This window comes from Salvelinus sp. IW2-2015, unplaced genomic scaffold (genome assembly GCF_002910315.2).
Source record: "Salvelinus sp. IW2-2015 unplaced genomic scaffold, ASM291031v2 Un_scaffold396, whole genome shotgun sequence".
In the NCBI taxonomy this organism is placed as follows: Eukaryota; Metazoa; Chordata; class Actinopteri; order Salmoniformes; family Salmonidae; genus Salvelinus; species Salvelinus sp. IW2-2015.
In genome coordinates, this window is record NW_019942552.1 from 528424 (window position 1) to 546896 (window position 18473).

Below are 18473 nucleotides of genomic sequence, written 5' to 3' on the forward strand. Positions count from 1 at the left end.
AAATAAGTATTTCACTTTTTTATGTTATCCTCAACAAATGTTTTTATACATTGAATCTACATTTGGGGTTCTATTGTGTTATAAATTGCAAAATTAAAAACATCAACTCTGTCTTGTTGGTGAGTTTGAAGACTGACCTGTCTTGTTGGTGAGTTTGAAGACAATGTTTCGGTCTGAAATGCCACAGACGTTCCTAACAGAAGCGATGCAGCTGTAGTTGGCATAGTCTTGAGGACGAAGGTTCTTCAGCTTCAAGATCTTCGTCTCCCCCTGCAGCTCAGATACACAATCAGAATAACACTAGTGTGAAAATGTGTGTGAATAGAATGAATACAATAATAAACACTGTTCATTTAGGGCTTTTACATTTTTCAGAAATTGCGGTTGGATGATTCCAAGTTGGATGATTCCCTCCCTTCTGATTCTGATAATCCTACAAACCAGGATTTCTCAAAAACCTGGAAAACCTTTGGACAGTTTCTGGAATGTTGCAACCCTATGCCATTCACATTTACTGTAAATCACGGAACCAGGAACAAATCTGCATGTTTCCAAATGTAGCATAGTTCATGAACTTTACTGTAAAACAAGTCATAATACAAATCACAGTTTACCCTTATTTAATCTGTTGCGAAACCACTGTGCAGATGACACCACGGATCACACAACTTGGTCTTCACCGCTACATCACGTGTCTGTTGTCTCCTCCACCAACACCACACAGTAGCCTGACAGACAGAGACAGTGACTCCAGACAGGCCCAGCTAGAGCCCTGTGATGGGATGTGATGAGAGTCTTTGATCTTCTTCCTCTCCACCAGGGGGTCAGATTAGGACTTCAYTCAGCCTGGCACATCAGTCCTCACAAGCCGTAATCATAGTCCTCACGAACCACAATCACAGTCCCCACAAACTCTAATCGCTCATCTCTTTCATTCTCCCCAATGATCATCAGTCTACTGCATGGCATTCAGATGTTAATTGTATTTGATTAGGGAGGGAGGGATGGACTCAGTCTGTGGCTGCAGTTGCTTTACCTCCTCCTTCTCTCTGGTTTTGGCTGATAGTGGAAGATGTGTCTGGCGGGAGGATGATTCAGAGGCCAGTTTAAAACAGTGGGAGACACATTGGAATAAAAATCAATTTGGAAGACAAGGTGGAGGAGGAAGGGAGGGAGAGAGGGATGAGGGTGGTTGGAGGAAGGAACATAGGGGGTGGGATGGACGAGGATATGAGAGAGGTTAGACAATAAAATGTGGGCAGAAAAGAATGGAGATATAGAAAATACATTTGGAAGGAGGGATGGGTGAAAGAATAAGGCTTGTGTGAGAGATGTAACGGATTGGAGGGAACGATGACAAGAGGGATAAAGGTGGGTAAGAATGGGAAAGGATAGAGAGAGATAGAGGGGCTGTAAAACAGAGACATGGATGAAGGAATTAATAATGAAGGAATGAAAGGGTGTTGGGGATGGCCTTATAAGGGTATATGGATAGATGAATGAAGGATGAAGAGTCTGGATGCATTGTTGGTCTGGATGCATAGACACACAGCTGTGTGATCAACACGCCCACGCCAGTAAAGCTTTCAACGGCCATGTCAACAAGACCAGGTCGCATTGTTCTAAAATGACCTCTCAACATAAGTCAGCACCATCCTTCACTCCTCTCCACCTCTAACATCATTGCTCTCTCCCTCCACTCATAATCTATAATATTAAGGAAGCCTCAATGTTCTGCTTGCCTGAGTTAGAATAAGCTGTAGACCATACTATTTACCAAAAGAGTTTTCATCTATATTTTCCATAGCTGTCTATTTACCACCACAAACACTCAACGAGCTGTATAGGGCCATAAGAAAACAAGAAAATGCTCATCCAGAGGCGGTGCAGGCAAACTGAAATTCTACCAGCATGTCACCTGTGCAACTAAAGGCAAAAAAAAATAATTGATCACCTTTACTTCACACGCAGAAATGCATACAAAGCTCTCCCTCGCCCTCCACTTGGCAAATCTGACCATAACTTCATTCTAGACAATCTGGACCCTCTCTTTCTAAAATTGTTGCAACCCCTATTACTAGCCTGTTCAACCTCTCTTTCGTCTGAGATCCCCAAAGATTGGAAAGCTGCCGCGGTCATACCCCTCTTCAAAGGGGGAGACACTCTAGACGCAAACTGTTATAGATCTATATCCATCCTGCTCTGCCTTTCTAAAATCTTCGAAAGCCAAGTTAACAAACAGATCACCGACCATTTCGAATCCCACCATACCTTCTCCACTATGCAATCTGGTTTCCGAGCTGGTCATGGGTGCACCTCAGCCATGCTCATGGTCCTAAACGATATCATAACCGCCATAAATAAAAGACAGTAATGTGCAGCCATCTTCATCGACCTGGCCAAGGCTTTCGACTCTGTCAATCATCGCATTCTTATCAGCAGATTCAATAGCCTTGGTTTCTCAAATGACTGCTTCGCCTGGTTCACCAACTACTTCTCAGATAGAGTTCAGTGTATCAAATCGGAGGGCCTCTTGTCTGGACCTCTGGCAGTCTCTATGGGGGTGCCACAGGGTTCAATTCTCGGGCCGATTCTTTTCTCTGTATATATCAATGATGTCGCTCTTGCTGCTGGTGATTCTCTGATCCACCTCTACGCAGATGACACCATTCTGTATACATCCAGCCCTTCTTTGGACACTGTGTTAACAAACCTCCAAACGAGCTTCAATGCCATACAACACTCCTTCTGTGGCCTCCAACTGCTTTTAAATGCTACAAACCAAAATTACATCTAGAATCGGCTTCCTATTTCTCAACAAAGCCTCCTTCACTCATGCTGCCAAACGTACCCTCGTAAAACTGACTATCCTACCGATCCTTGACTTCGGCAATGTCATTTACAAAATAACCTCCAACACTCTACTCAGCAAACTGGATGTAGTCTATCACAGTGCCATCGGTTTTGTCACCAAAGCCCCATATACTACCCACCACTGCGACCTGTATGTTCTCGTTGGCTGGCCCTTGCTACATATTCGTCGCCAAACCCACTGGCTCCAGGTCATCTATAAGACTTTGCTATGTAAAGCCCAGCGTTATCTCAGCTCAATTGTCACCATAGCAACACCCACCCATAGCACGCGCTCCAGCAGGTATATTTCACCGGTCATCCCCAAAGCCAACACTTCCTTTGGCCACCTTTCCTTCCAGTTCTCTGCTGCCAATGACTGGAACGAATTGCAAAAATCACTGAAGCTGGAGACTTATATCTCCCTCTCTAACTTTAAGCATCAGCTGTCAGAACCTAGGCAACAACACATCCACCACACTGACCGTCAACACGACCGTCAACATGGGGGCCCCTCAGGAGTGAGAGCTAAGTCCCCTCCTGTACTCCACGTTCACCCACATCTGTGTGGCCGTGCACAACTCCAACACCATCATTAAGTTTACAGACGACATGACGGTAGGCATCATCACCAATGACGATCAGACAGCCTATAAGGAGGAGGTCTGAGAACTGGCAGGAGCTGATCGTGGACTACACAAAATGTATGTGACGAGTCAACTTTTTTTACTCATCACATACGCTGCTGCTACTGTTTATTATCTGTCACTTTCTTCCTAGTTATATGTACATATATAACTCAATTACGTCGAACCCCTGCACATCGACTTAGTACTGGTACCCCGTGTATATAGCCAAGTTATCGTTACTCATTGTGTATTTATTCATAGTTTTATTGTTATGTGTTTTACTTTTCTATTATTTCTCTATTTTCTATCTATCTGCATTGTTGGGAAGGGCCCGTAAGCATTTCACTGTTAGTCTAGACCTGTTGTTAACGAAGCATGTGACGAATAACATTTTATTTGATAACACCATCCCTCTCTCCTCTCCTCCTAACCTCCGCCAGAGAGAAACGGTAATCTAGCATTTAGCAATGGGAAAACAAATGTGGTGGCTTCAAACATATCTCCTGATCTTCCTGTTATTCTTCTGCCTACCACAGGGAATAATGCATGCCAGGGAAGAAGAGGAGGGAGAGGAAGAGGAGGAAGCCCTCAATGAAAGCGGGTCACTTCTTGGCTAATTACCAAGGGCATATTCCCATGATGGGTTTGAAATGCCACCCCTGCTCTATCCAAACGCTTGGTGGGCTGAGGGAAGATAGAAAAGAGGACAGAGGAGGAGGGAAAAGAAGAGGTGGACTGGGAGAGGAGAAGAGAGACGAAAGGAAAGTGGGCTTGGGAAAGGAGGATGAGAGGAAGGAATTGGAGAAGAGATGGACTGAAGGGAAGAGGAGGGAAGAGAGGGAAGACAAGAGAGGAGGAGGGATCAGGACAGAGCAGGAGGAAAAATAAGACATGGGCTGGGGGAGGAGAGAAAAGAAGAAAGAGAAGAGGAGAGGAGGGGAGAGAGAGAGAAGGGAATAAGAGAGAAGTGGACAAAAGAGGGGAAAAAAGAGGTAGGCTGGGAGAGGAGAGGAAGATGAGGGAACAGGGGGCTCGGAAGGGCAGCCAGCTACCTCAGGCTCTCTTGCTTGTATGATCTTTAATAGCCCACTCTGTGTCTTGCTCTCTCTCCTACTTCTTTCTCTCTTTCTCTCTTTCTTTCCTTCATTCTAATTCCCACTCCCATTTTCCCCTCTCTCTTTCGACTAGCAGTCTCTGGGCACACCCTCATTATTTAAATACATATCTCCCCACCCAGAGTGTAAAGTACTGAGATGTCTCTACATACTCCGCCCTATAGACTTACCTATACCCATCCAGAGTGTAAAGTACTGAGATGTCTCTACATACTCCACCCTATAGACTTACCTAAACCCATCCAGAGTGTAAGTATATGAGATGTCTTCTACATTACTCCAGCCTATAGACTTACCTAACCCATCCAGAGTGTAAAGTACTGAGATGTCTCTACATACTCCACCCTATAGACTTACCTAAACCCATCCAGAGTGTAAAGTACTGAGATGTCTCTACAACTCCACCCTATAGACTTACCTATAACCATCCAGAGTGTAAAGTACTGAGATGTCTCTACATACTCCACCCTATAGACTTACCTATACCCATCCAGAGTGTAAAGTACTGAGATGTCTCCATATACCCGCCTTATAGACTTACCTATAGACATTAGGTCTATAGTATATTGTCTCATTCTTACCTGTGTGAAGAATGGTTCGTAGATCTCCACTCCCTTGTCAGAGCCCTGTGAGAGGACATCTCGTCCGCGGTGCCAGCTGTAGCGGACAGGGGGGTTGGAGTTAGCCATGCAGCGCAGGAACACCGTCCTCTCATAGTAGAACTGCTCTTTGGCCTCTCCTACACTCTGGTGCACCGTCACTACAGGGTCATCCAGGACTGGAGACAGAGAGGAACAGGGGAAGAGGAGAGGACAATCTATTGATCAATCAATCAATAAATACATCAGGCAAGTAATGAATCCCTTGAGAGATCAATTGAATGGCTACCTAACCAATAAGACATTTGCATTATCGATGATCAACACCACGCYAAATTTTTTTCCACTACTGTTCAAAAGTTTGGGGTCACTTAGAAATGTCCTTGTTTTTGAAAGAAAATATAATTTTTTGTCCATTTAAACAACATCAAATTGATCAGAAATACAGTATAGACATTGTTAATGTTGTAAATGACAGAAGCCTCACAAGTCCTCAACTGGCAGCTTCATTAAATAGTACCCGCAAAACACCAGTCTCAACGTCAACAGGGAAGAGGCGACTCCGGGATGCTGGCCTTCTAGGCAGAGTTGCAAAGAAAATATCTCAGACTGGCCAATAAAAAGAAAAGATTAAGATGGGCGAAAGAACACACACACTGGACAGGGGAACTCTGCCTAGAAGGCCAGCATCCCGGAGTCGCCTCTTCACTGTTTTGCGGGTACTATTTAATGAAGCTGCCAGTTGAGGACTTGTGAGGCATCTGTTTCTCAAACTAAAAACTATAATGTACTTGTCCTCTTGCTCAGTTGTGCACCAGGGCCTCCCACTCCTCTTTCTATTCTGGTTAGAGACAGTTTACGCTGTTCTGTGAAGGGAGTAGTACACAGCGTTGTACGAGATCTTCAGTTTCTTGGCAATTTCTCGCATGGAATAGCCTTAATTTCTCAGAATAAGTATAGACTGTTTCTGGCCATTTTGAGCCTGTAATCGAACCCACAAATGCTGATGCTCCAGATACTGAACACCTATGTAGATATTCCATAAAAAATCTGCCATTTCCAGCTACAATAGTCATTTACAACATTAACAATGTCTACACTGTATTTCTAATCAATTTGATGTTATTTTAAATGGACCAAAAAATTGCTTTTCTTTCAAAAACAAGGACATTTCTGAGTGACACCAAACATTTGAACTGTAGTCTATATATTTATATATATAGTCAGACACTTTTGGACACGTGTGATGTTTCACACATACTTTTCACGTGAACAAATCACGTGAAAAATTCCAATTTTTTTCACATTACTCATACACATCTGATTTCCGAATGTTTCACGTATGCTTTTGTAACTGTCAGGATTAGAATCAGAATCTCCAATGGGAGTAGGCAACGTCTTGACCATACGAACAAGAGTGAAAATACACATTTTGTAGTCGCAGGTGGGGCTACCTCATCACGTGACCATGAGCAAACATGACCGACTCATGTCCGCTACACTTTCACATGTGCATTTTCAAATTTTAAGGTCAACTAGGGCTGTCAAAGGATAAAACATTTCAATCGAGTTAATCGCATGATTTGCTTTGATTAATCACAATTCATTATAAATTCATAATTTGCTCAAATTGAGCTGTAATTTAAGATTACAATAATATTTACATCTTGATTTTGTCCAAAGTAACAGTTAGCAAAATCTGGTAAATTGATAAACACATTTTCTTTAATCTCAAAGTCACCTTGTTTTGACATCGCATTGTTGTTTTTAGCAGTATAGATGATGTCTTGTTTTATGTTTTCTGTGAATTCTGATAGTCTTTTTTTTTTCTCCAAAAAGTGAACTTGAGGTTAATTCTGACATCATTAATAATAACATGTTTAACAGGGTAAATACGGAGACACGGAGCTCTAGCTTCTCTGTTCTTTTCACTGGTTAATTCTGACATCATTAATAANTTCTCTGTTCTTTTCACTGGTTAATTCTGACATCATTAATAACAACATGTTTAACAGGGTAAATACGGAGACACGGAGCTCTAGCTTCTCTGTTCCTTTCACTGGGCTTCTTCCAACGGTCACTGACCAACATATGAAGAAGAAAGGCGTGAGCCTGCAACGGTAACACTCCAAATGGATGGCTCAGAAATAACAAATACTTATTTTGAACGCACTTGAATTGTAGGCTATGTTAACTTTTTACAGAATGGCATTACAGAATTAACAATTTCAGATGTGTAAATTGCTACTGCAACATGTTAACACCACCTTTTCACATGTGAGGAGAATAACACAATTTCAATCTACATGTGAAAGTGAGATTTTCACGTGGAGTTTTCTTACATGTGAAACAAACAATTTGAATGACAGTTCATGCAGCTGTTGTATTCTTATCATGGAATTCTGAATATGTCATGCATCTACACCTACATTTGAATGTGTCTACCGTGTCCAGAGTGTGTACGAATTCCCTTTTCCCCGCTATATTAAAATACCTGAATGCATTCTGCAAATGGTGCAACAGGCTACATCTGATAGGGAAAGGGGGATACCTAGTCAGTTGTACAACTGAATGCCTTCAACTGAAATGTGTGTTCCGCATTTAACCCAACCCCTCTGAATCAGAGGTGCGGGGGGCTGCCTTAATCGAAATCCACGTCTTCGGTGCCTGGGGAACAGAGGGTTAACTGCCTTGCTCAGGCGCAGTCGATCCAGCAACCTTTCAATAATAACACAACAACACCTTGATGGCTGTYGCAAACTACTGAGCTAATTAACCAGCTAAACTCTGTAACTAGCCAGCTAGCTAGCAAAGCTAAAGCGCTTGCAAACAGGTTAGCATACCTCTAGACAAATAAAACACAGCTTTTCTAATTAGGCTAGCTGGCTAGCATTTTTAAAGCCAGCAAACACGTTCCTCACARGCTAGGAACATATTTTCTCCAACATTTAATGAAAAAAAGTSTCTTTCGCTCCCAAAAACAAACGTTTTCTGGAGACTTCCGAGTGCTGATGACGTCGCCTAATGTATGCTCTTAATGTAGCCTGATTACAGTCCAGACTGAGGAGAAATCCGCACACAAAGCGTCCCTGACCAGCTCCTGAAGTGGTCAGCCAGATCTGAACACAATCAGACCACAATGCAACAACCCTTCTTTTCAATGAGATATTTGTATTCTGATAGCAGAAGTCACATGTAAGTGTCAAGTGTAGTAATAATGGTGAAAAGTTCAAAGGTCACACTTAGTTCAGAGCCTCTGTAATTGACATGTACTTATTCCAAGATGGCGTAGCAGTCGGACGTGTCTTTTGTCTTGTCCCGTGTAAATAATCGTTTTCCTCGTTTTTTTCGTATATATTTTAATCTCACTTTCCATCTACGGACTGAATTTACTCTCCTAGCTATTGCCTTATCTCCCTAATCGTACTACATTTGCACACACTGTACATAGACCTTTTCTATTGTGTTACTGACTGTAGGTGGAATGCAGGAGACAGTAGGATAACTACACAGTGACTCAAATCACAGGTACATGTCACACACTGACTGCTCATGGGAAAACCTCAAAGGTCCCCACTCAAGCATTAACACACACACACACACACACACACACACACACACACACACACACACAACCACACACACACACACACACACACACCATTGACTTTCCTAATCACTGATGTAGCATGCATAGCCTTCAAAGTGACAGTCCTGTAGGAGACAGAAAGGTCTGCAAAGAATCCCTAATATCCTCTGCAAACCCATCACTGATGCCATCACTCCTTAAGATAATATTTAGTTGCCCTCTTGTCCCTAACGGGAGCTCAGTTAAATAATGTCTCTGTTTCCCAACACATCAGAGAGAAGTTTTTCCCGTCTGCCTAACAGTTGGCTGTTTGAGCAAAGTGCTCGTGGTTGAATAAATGGATTCAAAGTGAATCATCTTAATCGCCTGACGAATTAAGCCTTGGCAATGAGTGTTCATCATAACTCTGTCTTTTAGCATGTTAATTCTCGCTTTTTTAAGATTATGTCAATTTGCACACTCAAACAAACTATAAGGGGGTTAGTCCATTTCCCCTCTCATCTCTCTCTGAGATGCAATCAGTTCTCGACGCAAACAGGCAATTTAAATGGAAATGATGAAGAAAAAACAATGCAAGATATGCCCTCATGCTAAAAACTCCTCAACGATGACAGATGACCTTTTGCGCATACGAAGAAGGCAGCGACTGAGCTCTAATCTCATTTTGTACAACTATTCCACCGCTAACCGTAAAGAAATGATATGAGGCACTGAATTGGAGATGTTAATCGATGGATTCATTGGCTCTAAATCAGACTCCCAGCATCGTCCTGTCCCCCTCTGGGCTATACCGCAGGACCAGGGCCTAACCAGGGAGCACGCTGCCCCCCCCCCCCCCCCCCCCCACACACACACACACACACACACACACACACAAACACACACACAAACATAGCCATACACACACAGATACGTTACAGTGTGTGTTGTGTTTGTGCGTCATTCCATTACAGACAGAGCGATTGACTGGATTCATTTTGGCAGAGCAAACTGCTCTAAATAAATACACTGATTTATTATGGAGACGGTAGGATGGTGTGTATGTATGTGTGTGTGCGTGCATATCTGGGAGTGTATTCATGTGCGTGTGTGTGCGCATGCTCGCTTGAATGTGTGTGTACTGTGTGTTAGTATGAATCCTACATCTTAACTCCAGCTCTTCCCTTCTCTCTGCCCAATTCACTCAATGGAGGATCACAGGAGCACATGTCTCTGAATGCAGAACCTGATTGGGGCATGTCAACTACACCGCAATTACCTTCAGGAGTCACACTCTGATGGTTGTAAAGCTTACCTACAGAGCCCGCAGGAGGTGTGTGTGTGTGTACGCCATGGTACTGGCTCCGCTACAGATTTGTTAGGGTTTGCAATTGAAGGTTAAACGGGTGGTTCGCAGGCAAGTGAATATGTCCATATACAGCTCAACGCTCTGTGGCAGCAAGTTAAACCTTTTTAAGTCACTGGCCTCTCTCACTCCCACTCAGTCATGACCAGCGAGTCATACATGTTGAGTTCTTCACGTTTCAGGACCACAAGAGCAAGAGAGAAGAGAGAGAAAGGGACAAAGACAGAGAGCGACAGAGCAAGGAAAGAAAGGAGAGAAGAGAGAGAGGAGAGAGAGAGAGAGAGAGAGAGAGAGCAGAGAGAGAGAGAAGAGAGAGAGAGAGAGAGAGAGAGAGAGAGAGAGAGAGAGAGAGAGAGAGAGAGAGAGAGAGAGAGAGAGAGAGAGAGAGAGAGAGAGAGAGAGAGAGAGAGAGGAGAGAAGAGAGAGAGAGAGCAGAGAGGAAAAGAGGGACAAAGACAGAGAGAGAAAGAGCAAGAGGGAAAAAAACAGAAACAGAGGGAGAGATGTCACAGGCCTCATACAGAGAGAGACATAGACAGAGAGAGAGAGAAAGAGAGAAAGAGAGAGATAGAGAGAAAGAGGGGTCATGTCATATCGTTTACTCAAGCACTGTACATCAGACATGACAAGTGAGTCATACAAACTCTTCTTCAGAAAGGCAGCATGGAGAATGTTATCCCTTTAGACTTGTGGGAATTTGCCTATGTGGATAGGGCTAAATGTAAATGTTTTGTACAGAATAAATATGAAATGCATAACCATGATAGAAATTAAAAGGGAAAAGTTTGGAGATTATGGGAAAATTATTATATCAAAAGGTGAGGAAACAACAGTTCACACAAGACTGAATCCAAACATTACAGTGTGGATTTTACATTTTCTGTACTTTTTGCCGCATTTGTTGATAACGAAATCTGAAAATACTTTGGATACATAAGGTAACATGATAATAACAATAGTCCTGTAAAAAGGATTTGAGTGAGAGGAGTAACTGGTGTCTCCAAGTGGCCACACCTCTTTACAACTAGAGCATCACACTTGTAGTTGTTTTGTTTGGAACACAGCCCTGCATCCCCGCCCTCCACAATTACTGCTGTTGTTAAGGAAATTCAAAAATGGTCCAAAAATGGTCCGAGTGAGGTGGGCATCATTTAAAAGCTRGATCTATTGCCAAAATGACTGGCTAAGTTATAAAATATGATTTTACAGTGTTAGGCTTTCACAATYCAATTCAGGGAAACAGATCATCATTTTGGTGCACATAGAAAGGAGCCCTGAGTGCATTCAGGTGCTTGTGCTGTGGGGAAGTTTCTTCATAATAGACATGCAGGCTCATTCTGTTCAGAACAACCCAGGGTATGATGCCATGTCATCTTGTAACTGTACATGAAACATAGTAATCATAAACATTGGCACTGTATACGACATGAGTTTTATGATATGGAAATGGGTCCATTGTCCCCAAGATACACACACCTCTCCCAACACCTTCCTCTCTCTCTCCCAACCCCTCCCTCTCTCTCCCAACACCTCCCTCTCTATCCCAACCCCTCCCTCTCTCTCCCAACCCCTCCCTCTCTCTCCCAACCCCTCCCTCTCTCTCCCAACCCCTCCCTCTCTATCCCAACGACTCACTCTATCTCCCTGTCTCTTTCTCTACCTCAACACCTCTTCTTCTCTCTCTATCTATCTCCCTCCCTCCCTCTCTTCACATAATCTACGCCAGTCATTTGGAAGGGAGAGAGATATAGAGAGAGAAAGAGAGGGAGCAAACAGAGAGAGATAAAGAGACATAGAGAGAATGATCAGCAACCATGAGGCTTTGAGTCCGTCAGTCCATCGTGTCAGAGGGCTGTGGATTAATTTCACCCAGTTGCCGTGGCAGTAATCATTGTCCCAGCTTGATTACAATGCCGCACTGCCAAACTCCCAAACACTGTTGTGTTTATCCATCTACGGGTAGAAATAGTCCCATTATGTCAAAGATAAGCAATTTGCTTTCGTTCTCTGCTAAGAGAAAGGGAAGGATAAAGGAGGGGGAATGGGGGGGAAGTAGCAAATTGCAGGCATCCAGATGCCGGGTTAATGAGATGGCGAATCCATTGGCTGTCTTCTGTAATCATTCCCTCAATACGTTGGCGGAGCATCCTCTGCTCTCCATGCGAGGGGCTATTTTGGTGTATGGTTGAGAGAGAGAGAGAGTCGTGGACGAGAAGTATCAGTGGGCATCCCTCCCCCCTCTATCTCTCTTCCTTTTACAATAAGACCTAAAATCAGCTCCTAAAAGTGACTAGCTACACTTCTTTAATGAATTGGAAGAAAAAAAATGGTGAAAAAGAGGTTCTGGTGGCCGCAAAGCGCCGTGTCTCTCTGAACAGGGTAGATGGATGATTTGAGACATTACGACTAACTGGTGAAACTGTAACCTGAGCAACAACCAGACTAAGTGTCTMTTCAAGGTGTGTTGGAGCGAACGGATGGGACTAACGGACGCTGATAGCTGTTGCAAATGAAAACCGCTCGGAGAGACTCAAACACACAAAAGGTTGAATGTATCAGATAAGATATTCATTAGAACATTACAGCAATTCAAGAGAAGTGTAGGCGAAATGCAAACCAATATATTCAGGCTGATGTTGTTACATACATTTCCTTTCACAACATTGACAAGATGAACAAAAAATAAGCGATGATACAGAAAAATGAAAAGCACACACTTTGAGGATATTATGCTCCATTACTCATTCATAAAGTTATATAGATGAATGCCATCTATTTGTGAGATACATCACCCTCTCTCCTACCCAGGTCCTTTATGGAATAACTATATCCACCAAGCCGTTTACTGTGCACAATATTACATATAGTATTTCCTTTCCCRCTGTCTCTCTGCAGCTGTCAGTGTTATGTGGTGACCTCTATCTCCTGGTACATAGTTAGACTCTGTAAGAACTAGCTATATCTATCTGGAATAGATGGCTGGTCTATACAACACTGTGCATACAAATTACCTCGACTAACCCGCACATWGACTTGGTACCGGTACCCCCTGTATATAGCCTCGTTATTGTTATGTAATTTTCTTGTGTTACTTTTTGATTAGATTTTTTTTTACGTTAGTTTATTTAGTAAATGTTTTCTTAACTCTATTTCTTGAACTACATTGTTGGTTAAAGGCTTGTAAGTAAGCATTTCATGGTAAGGTGAAATAAGTAAGTAAGCCTGTTGTACTCGGCGCATGTGACAAATAATATTTGATTTGATTTGATTGCGTAAGGGAGGAGGGAGAACAAACATCCGCACATGTCGTTCCAATGGTGGCGCCTGTGTGAAAGAGATATCTCTGTCTCATTCTGTAAACAGAATATCATTCTCCACGACAGCAGATATTGGTTCTAGTAAATTATGTCTGCCACCATCCTCAACGCTGCCTGTCAGGGAGAAGGAGAATAGCCCATCTCATTCAAATATGGGAGAAATGGGAAGGCGAGTGAAGTGTGTGTGTGTGTTTGTGCAAAGTAAAGTAAATGAGCGAGAGGAAGTCTAACACACACCTCTCCCACAGTCTAGAGAGAGAGAGGGGGGGAGAGAGGGAGAGAGATGAAGAGAGAGGGAGGGAGGTGGGAGAGAGAGAGAGGCAGAATGCTAAGTAGGGAGAAAACGAGTGTCTGAGTGTCTCCAGCCCTTGACATTCAGAGAGTGAGAGAGTGAGAGAGAGACAGAAAGCTGAGTGATGAGCTATATGAAATGTGTGTGGATCTGGATAGTAATTATGGTAATGATCACATGACCGCTGTTGCATTATAGATGTACATTTTATGATTACCACGCCACATAATGTGTGGTCTAACCCAGCTCCAGTCTGGGCTACAACCATAAAGGAAGCCTTCTGAAACCCCCTGGGCTGATATAGGACTGGCATTCTGCTCCAGGATGAAAATGTCACTGGCATTACATTGAATATTCAGGAAGTAGACAGCGTGTACATTCCAAATGGCACCCTATTTCCTATATAGTGCACTACTTTTGACAAGGGCCTGTCATTACTTGCCCTCCTGGATGGAGATCAAAGGTGCCGGCTAACCAAAGGTTGCAAGACCCCCCTCTCCTGGGGGACTTGGCCATTTTATGAAGGTTGTAAATACCTTGCAGGAACTTTCTCAAGAGCTTTCACAATGTATATGTCAGAGTTACATCTAAATGTTGTAAAACTTATATGATTAAATGTGATTTTAGCCTTCTAAATGAGGTAATTGTTTTTCATATAGACTTTTGCCAAGTCAGTAACCACGCCCATGTGAGTACAGACATTGTGGCAACGTGATGGAACCGGCCTCCAAGGCGAGGGCATAAAAGGACTGCAAACTAAATGTACATTAGACCAAAACATGCCGGGTTACTGCTGGTGTGTAGAGTGGTTCTAGCTGTACCCTGAGTAATCAACTATTGAGACCAGAGAACTTGAGGATTTGGTCCACACTTTACGAAATGTTTTAAAACTACAAGACCAGAAAATGAGAAGACCCTCTGAAACTCAACAGAGAAGAAGACTAGACATGCACCGCCTGCAGCTCTGCATGTAACGTAGTCTATGAAACTCAACAGAAGATGAGAAAAAAGGAACATTTCCCTATCAAACAACCATTGGAACGTCTGACGTATCCGGATAATCCGGGCGATTTCAACAGAGAGACGACAAAGACATACAAGRGTAAATATGTACATTGCATTTCTAAATCTGAATGAGCGGTTGTTAGGGTGCTAAATATCCATATTTACGATGAGCGTATTATTCAACTGTATGTACGATAGTTGAATTCCTTTGTCTCTCCTTCTCCCGCTCTTTCGTTCCCCACCCCTTTCATTGACTGCCGTCATATCGGGTTAGTCCACTAGGGACTTTTCATTGCATTATGTTAGTAATCAATTCAACCTATATTGTGTGTGTGTTTATGTATTTCTGTGTGATTATTTCATTCGTTAGTAAATAAATAATTAAGCCAATTTGTGTAWGCTGAGTCATCATGTAGACTAGGGTTCGTGCAGATTTATAGAATATTATGACGTCCAAAATGAGACTGATAAGACGTAAAAAAGTGACTGTTATCTATAGATATTAATATATCTCATAAGAGTTTAATTTGGGAGATAGTAACTTGTTAAATAAGTTTTCCCGTGGTGCTCCAAGTTACTGAGTTAATTGTTKCATGATTAATTTAATCACGTAATAATAATGAATAATAATTGATTTGATAAGATACCAGTCATCGCATTAATAACAGTCACGTCACGACAGTCCCTATCTACAGTACATCGGGAAGAGACTGCCATTTGGGACGCATCCAGTGCGATCATCATGAACTTCATGTTCAAGGGGATAACAGACTGGAACAACCTACTGATGTGTTGTGTGACACCCGGGAAACGTTTATCAACATTCACAAAACACTGTTAATTTACCATGCCATTACAAACCAAACAGACCTTGTTAACTTTGTGAATGGCCGCTGTGATTTGTACTCAAGATTTATACATGTTTCTGTCTGATTTTATTCAGTTATGCTTGAATTGTAATGAAGCATTTTGTGATTTTGTGTATGGTGTACCCTATCAGATAAAACACTGCCATTTTGTAAGGTTGTGTCCCTGATTTTGGAGTGTGTGTTTGTGTGTGCGTGTGTGTGTGTGTGGGGGGGGGGGGGGGGGGGTGTATGTGTTAGTTTCCCAGCCAAGGTAAAGGTGTGTGTGTATGTGAATGTGCAGTTTCTCCTCCAAAGTATACAGAGATGGGTTGTGGGGGAAAGTTGGGCTGAAGTTCAGAAGGGCACTCTGGCACCTCTGCCATGTTTGCTGTTTGGCATGCTGTCCTGCTGCTTGTAAACACACACACACACACACACACACACACACACACACACACACACACAACACCCACACACACACACACACACACACACACACCACACACACACACACACACACACACACACACACACCACCACACACACACACACACACACAACACAAGTTGGCTGCTCATTAAAAACCCTCTGCATTATTCAGTCAGCGGCTCAACATCCCATTTTTCACCTGAAAGACTTCAGCTCTGCTGATGCAGGGAGGGAGGTAGAGAAAGATAGAGCAGGACAACTATTTTGCTATGAATCCTTTCTCCCTCCCTCCCCTCACCTCATCTGACTCCCTCATGTCATTGGAGTAAGATGATGCTATCCTTCACAACTGACCTCAGCTCAGCATTGGCTTCCCCCTTATAGTTAAAAGTTAGTATTGAAGGAGAGTAAACTGATCTGTACATAACGTTAAACTCTCTTCATAAATAAGATTTCACGGTTTTACCAATTTGACTTTAGTTATTGACGTTTATCCATGTTTCTCCAAACTTCAAATTTCAAAGAGTTTTTGACACACTGCGTTGCTCTTCCTGCTATGCATCCTCCTTCATTAATTCCGACAGGTCACGTTAAGGGTTAAGTTTAGGGCTCAAACCAAAAAAGTGCCTACCACTGGGATTGAACACGTGACCCTCGAAGCTGGAGCTATGTTTTTTTAAGTCATCTCCCGACGTCCAATTTGGAAGTCAATCTTGAGAGACCTGAGGGCCTCCCGAGTGGCGCAGCGGTCTAAGGCATTGCATTGCAGTGCTAGAGGGGTCACTACAGATCTGGGTTTGATCCCGGGCTGTGTCACAGCCGGCTGCAACCGGGAGACCCATGAGACGGCGCACAATTGGCCCAGCGTCTTCCGAGRGACCTGGCTGAGGATCACATCACACTCAGACTACAGTCATCAGACCTGGTAAAATATAATTACAGACAATTACTGTGCTGATGCAGATGCAGTTGATGTTGTTGTTGTTAGGTAATATACTGCTCATGCTGTTTTAGTGACAACATTGAGAGGGATTTAGACAGCAATCACACTGTTAACATTGGAAGGTTCCGTGACAATGAAGGATAAAGGCACAAATAAGTGCATATTCATCTCTACACTAGACATCATCAAGTGTGCACTAGTCCATACAGATTATATTTAATAAAATATGTGCTAGTCCAGCACATGGGGCGCCGACAGGTAAGATGCTTCAGGAGGGCGGTCATGTGTGCTAGCAAGGCAGAGGTCCTGGGTTTGAGCCTTGGTGTGAGCCGAATTAGCAGGAAGCTAAGCAAGCTGCTAAGCAAGCAGCGTGACGTTCTGTACAGTAGACCATATAACATTATGAGGTGTGTACTTAAGCAATAAGGCCCGAGGAGGTGTGGTATATGGCTAATATACTACGGCTAAGGGTTGTTCTTATGCATGATGCGACGCAGAGTGCCTGGACACGGCCCTTAGCCGTGATATTTTAGCCATATACCACAAACCCCTGTGGTGTCTTATTGCTACTATAATCTGATTACCAACATAATTAGAMCAGTAAAAATAAACGTTTTGTCATATCCGTTGTATACGGTCTGATATACCATGGCTGTCAGCCAATCAACATTCAGGGCTTGAACCACCCAGTTTATAACAGTCATTAGACCAGACAAAATGTGTCTAGTGCACATTGCATGGTCATACCTGATAACTGATAATATTGTAGCTGCTATTGTATAGGTGCAAAGACAGCGCATCCACAATGGCTCAGTGGTGAAGTAGRTCATAAGAACTAAATCAAAAGTGCTTCTGATGTCATTTTGTCTAGTCCTCTAATGTCTAATGCTTTCGTATTGCTCTGAGAAGTGGAAATACAAGCAGAAAGCTAAAGGTTCTTAAAGGTTCAAACTCAAGCTATAGCCAATGTTTTCTTTACCCAAAAGAAAATGTCTCAGCCTTCAGCTAGTATCCTGCAGTGTAATAGCTCACCAGTCTCTTCTCTGTTTAGGCAGTTGCTTTACTCTCTAGGAGCTGGGTCACCAGTCAGGGTGGCTCATTCTACTTACAGCTAGCTACTGCACCTCTATCTTCCACAGTGACGGGTGCTGCTATCATTCCATTACACTGTCTTTGGGTGGGCGGGGTGTCTTAAGTTAGTGAGTGTGTGTGTGTGTGTGTGTGTGTGTGTGTGTGTGTGTGTGTGGTGTTGTGTGGGGTGGTTGTGAGTGTGTAGGTGATGTGTGTGGTGTGTGAGGTTAATACAGCGCCTTCAGAAAGTTTGTCATGACTGGTCAGGTGAGAGACTCCAAGACCGTCAGATCAAGCTTCGGCAATGGAATTGACGAAACCAGACCCTCTACTTCAACTATATAGCATGGAACGGGGGAGAAGTATGGTGGAGCTTCGTGGGCGTGGAGAGTTGTACTTGCAATCACGTTCCAGGTCCATAGCGTACATGAAACATATCAC

At 43.1% G+C, this 18473-nt stretch overlaps 1 protein-coding gene across 1 annotated transcript in view; it reads right to left on the reverse strand.

Annotated features, from left to right (window-relative positions):
- Positions 1 to 18473, reverse strand: part of LOC112068313 (MAM domain-containing glycosylphosphatidylinositol anchor protein 2-like) — a 381767-nt gene that overhangs the window by 177802 nt on the left and 185492 nt on the right. The window contains 2 exon segments of the mRNA XM_070438102.1: positions 140 to 270; positions 5176 to 5372. Of these exon segments, the coding sequence (XP_070294203.1) occupies positions 140 to 270; positions 5176 to 5372 (328 nt within the window).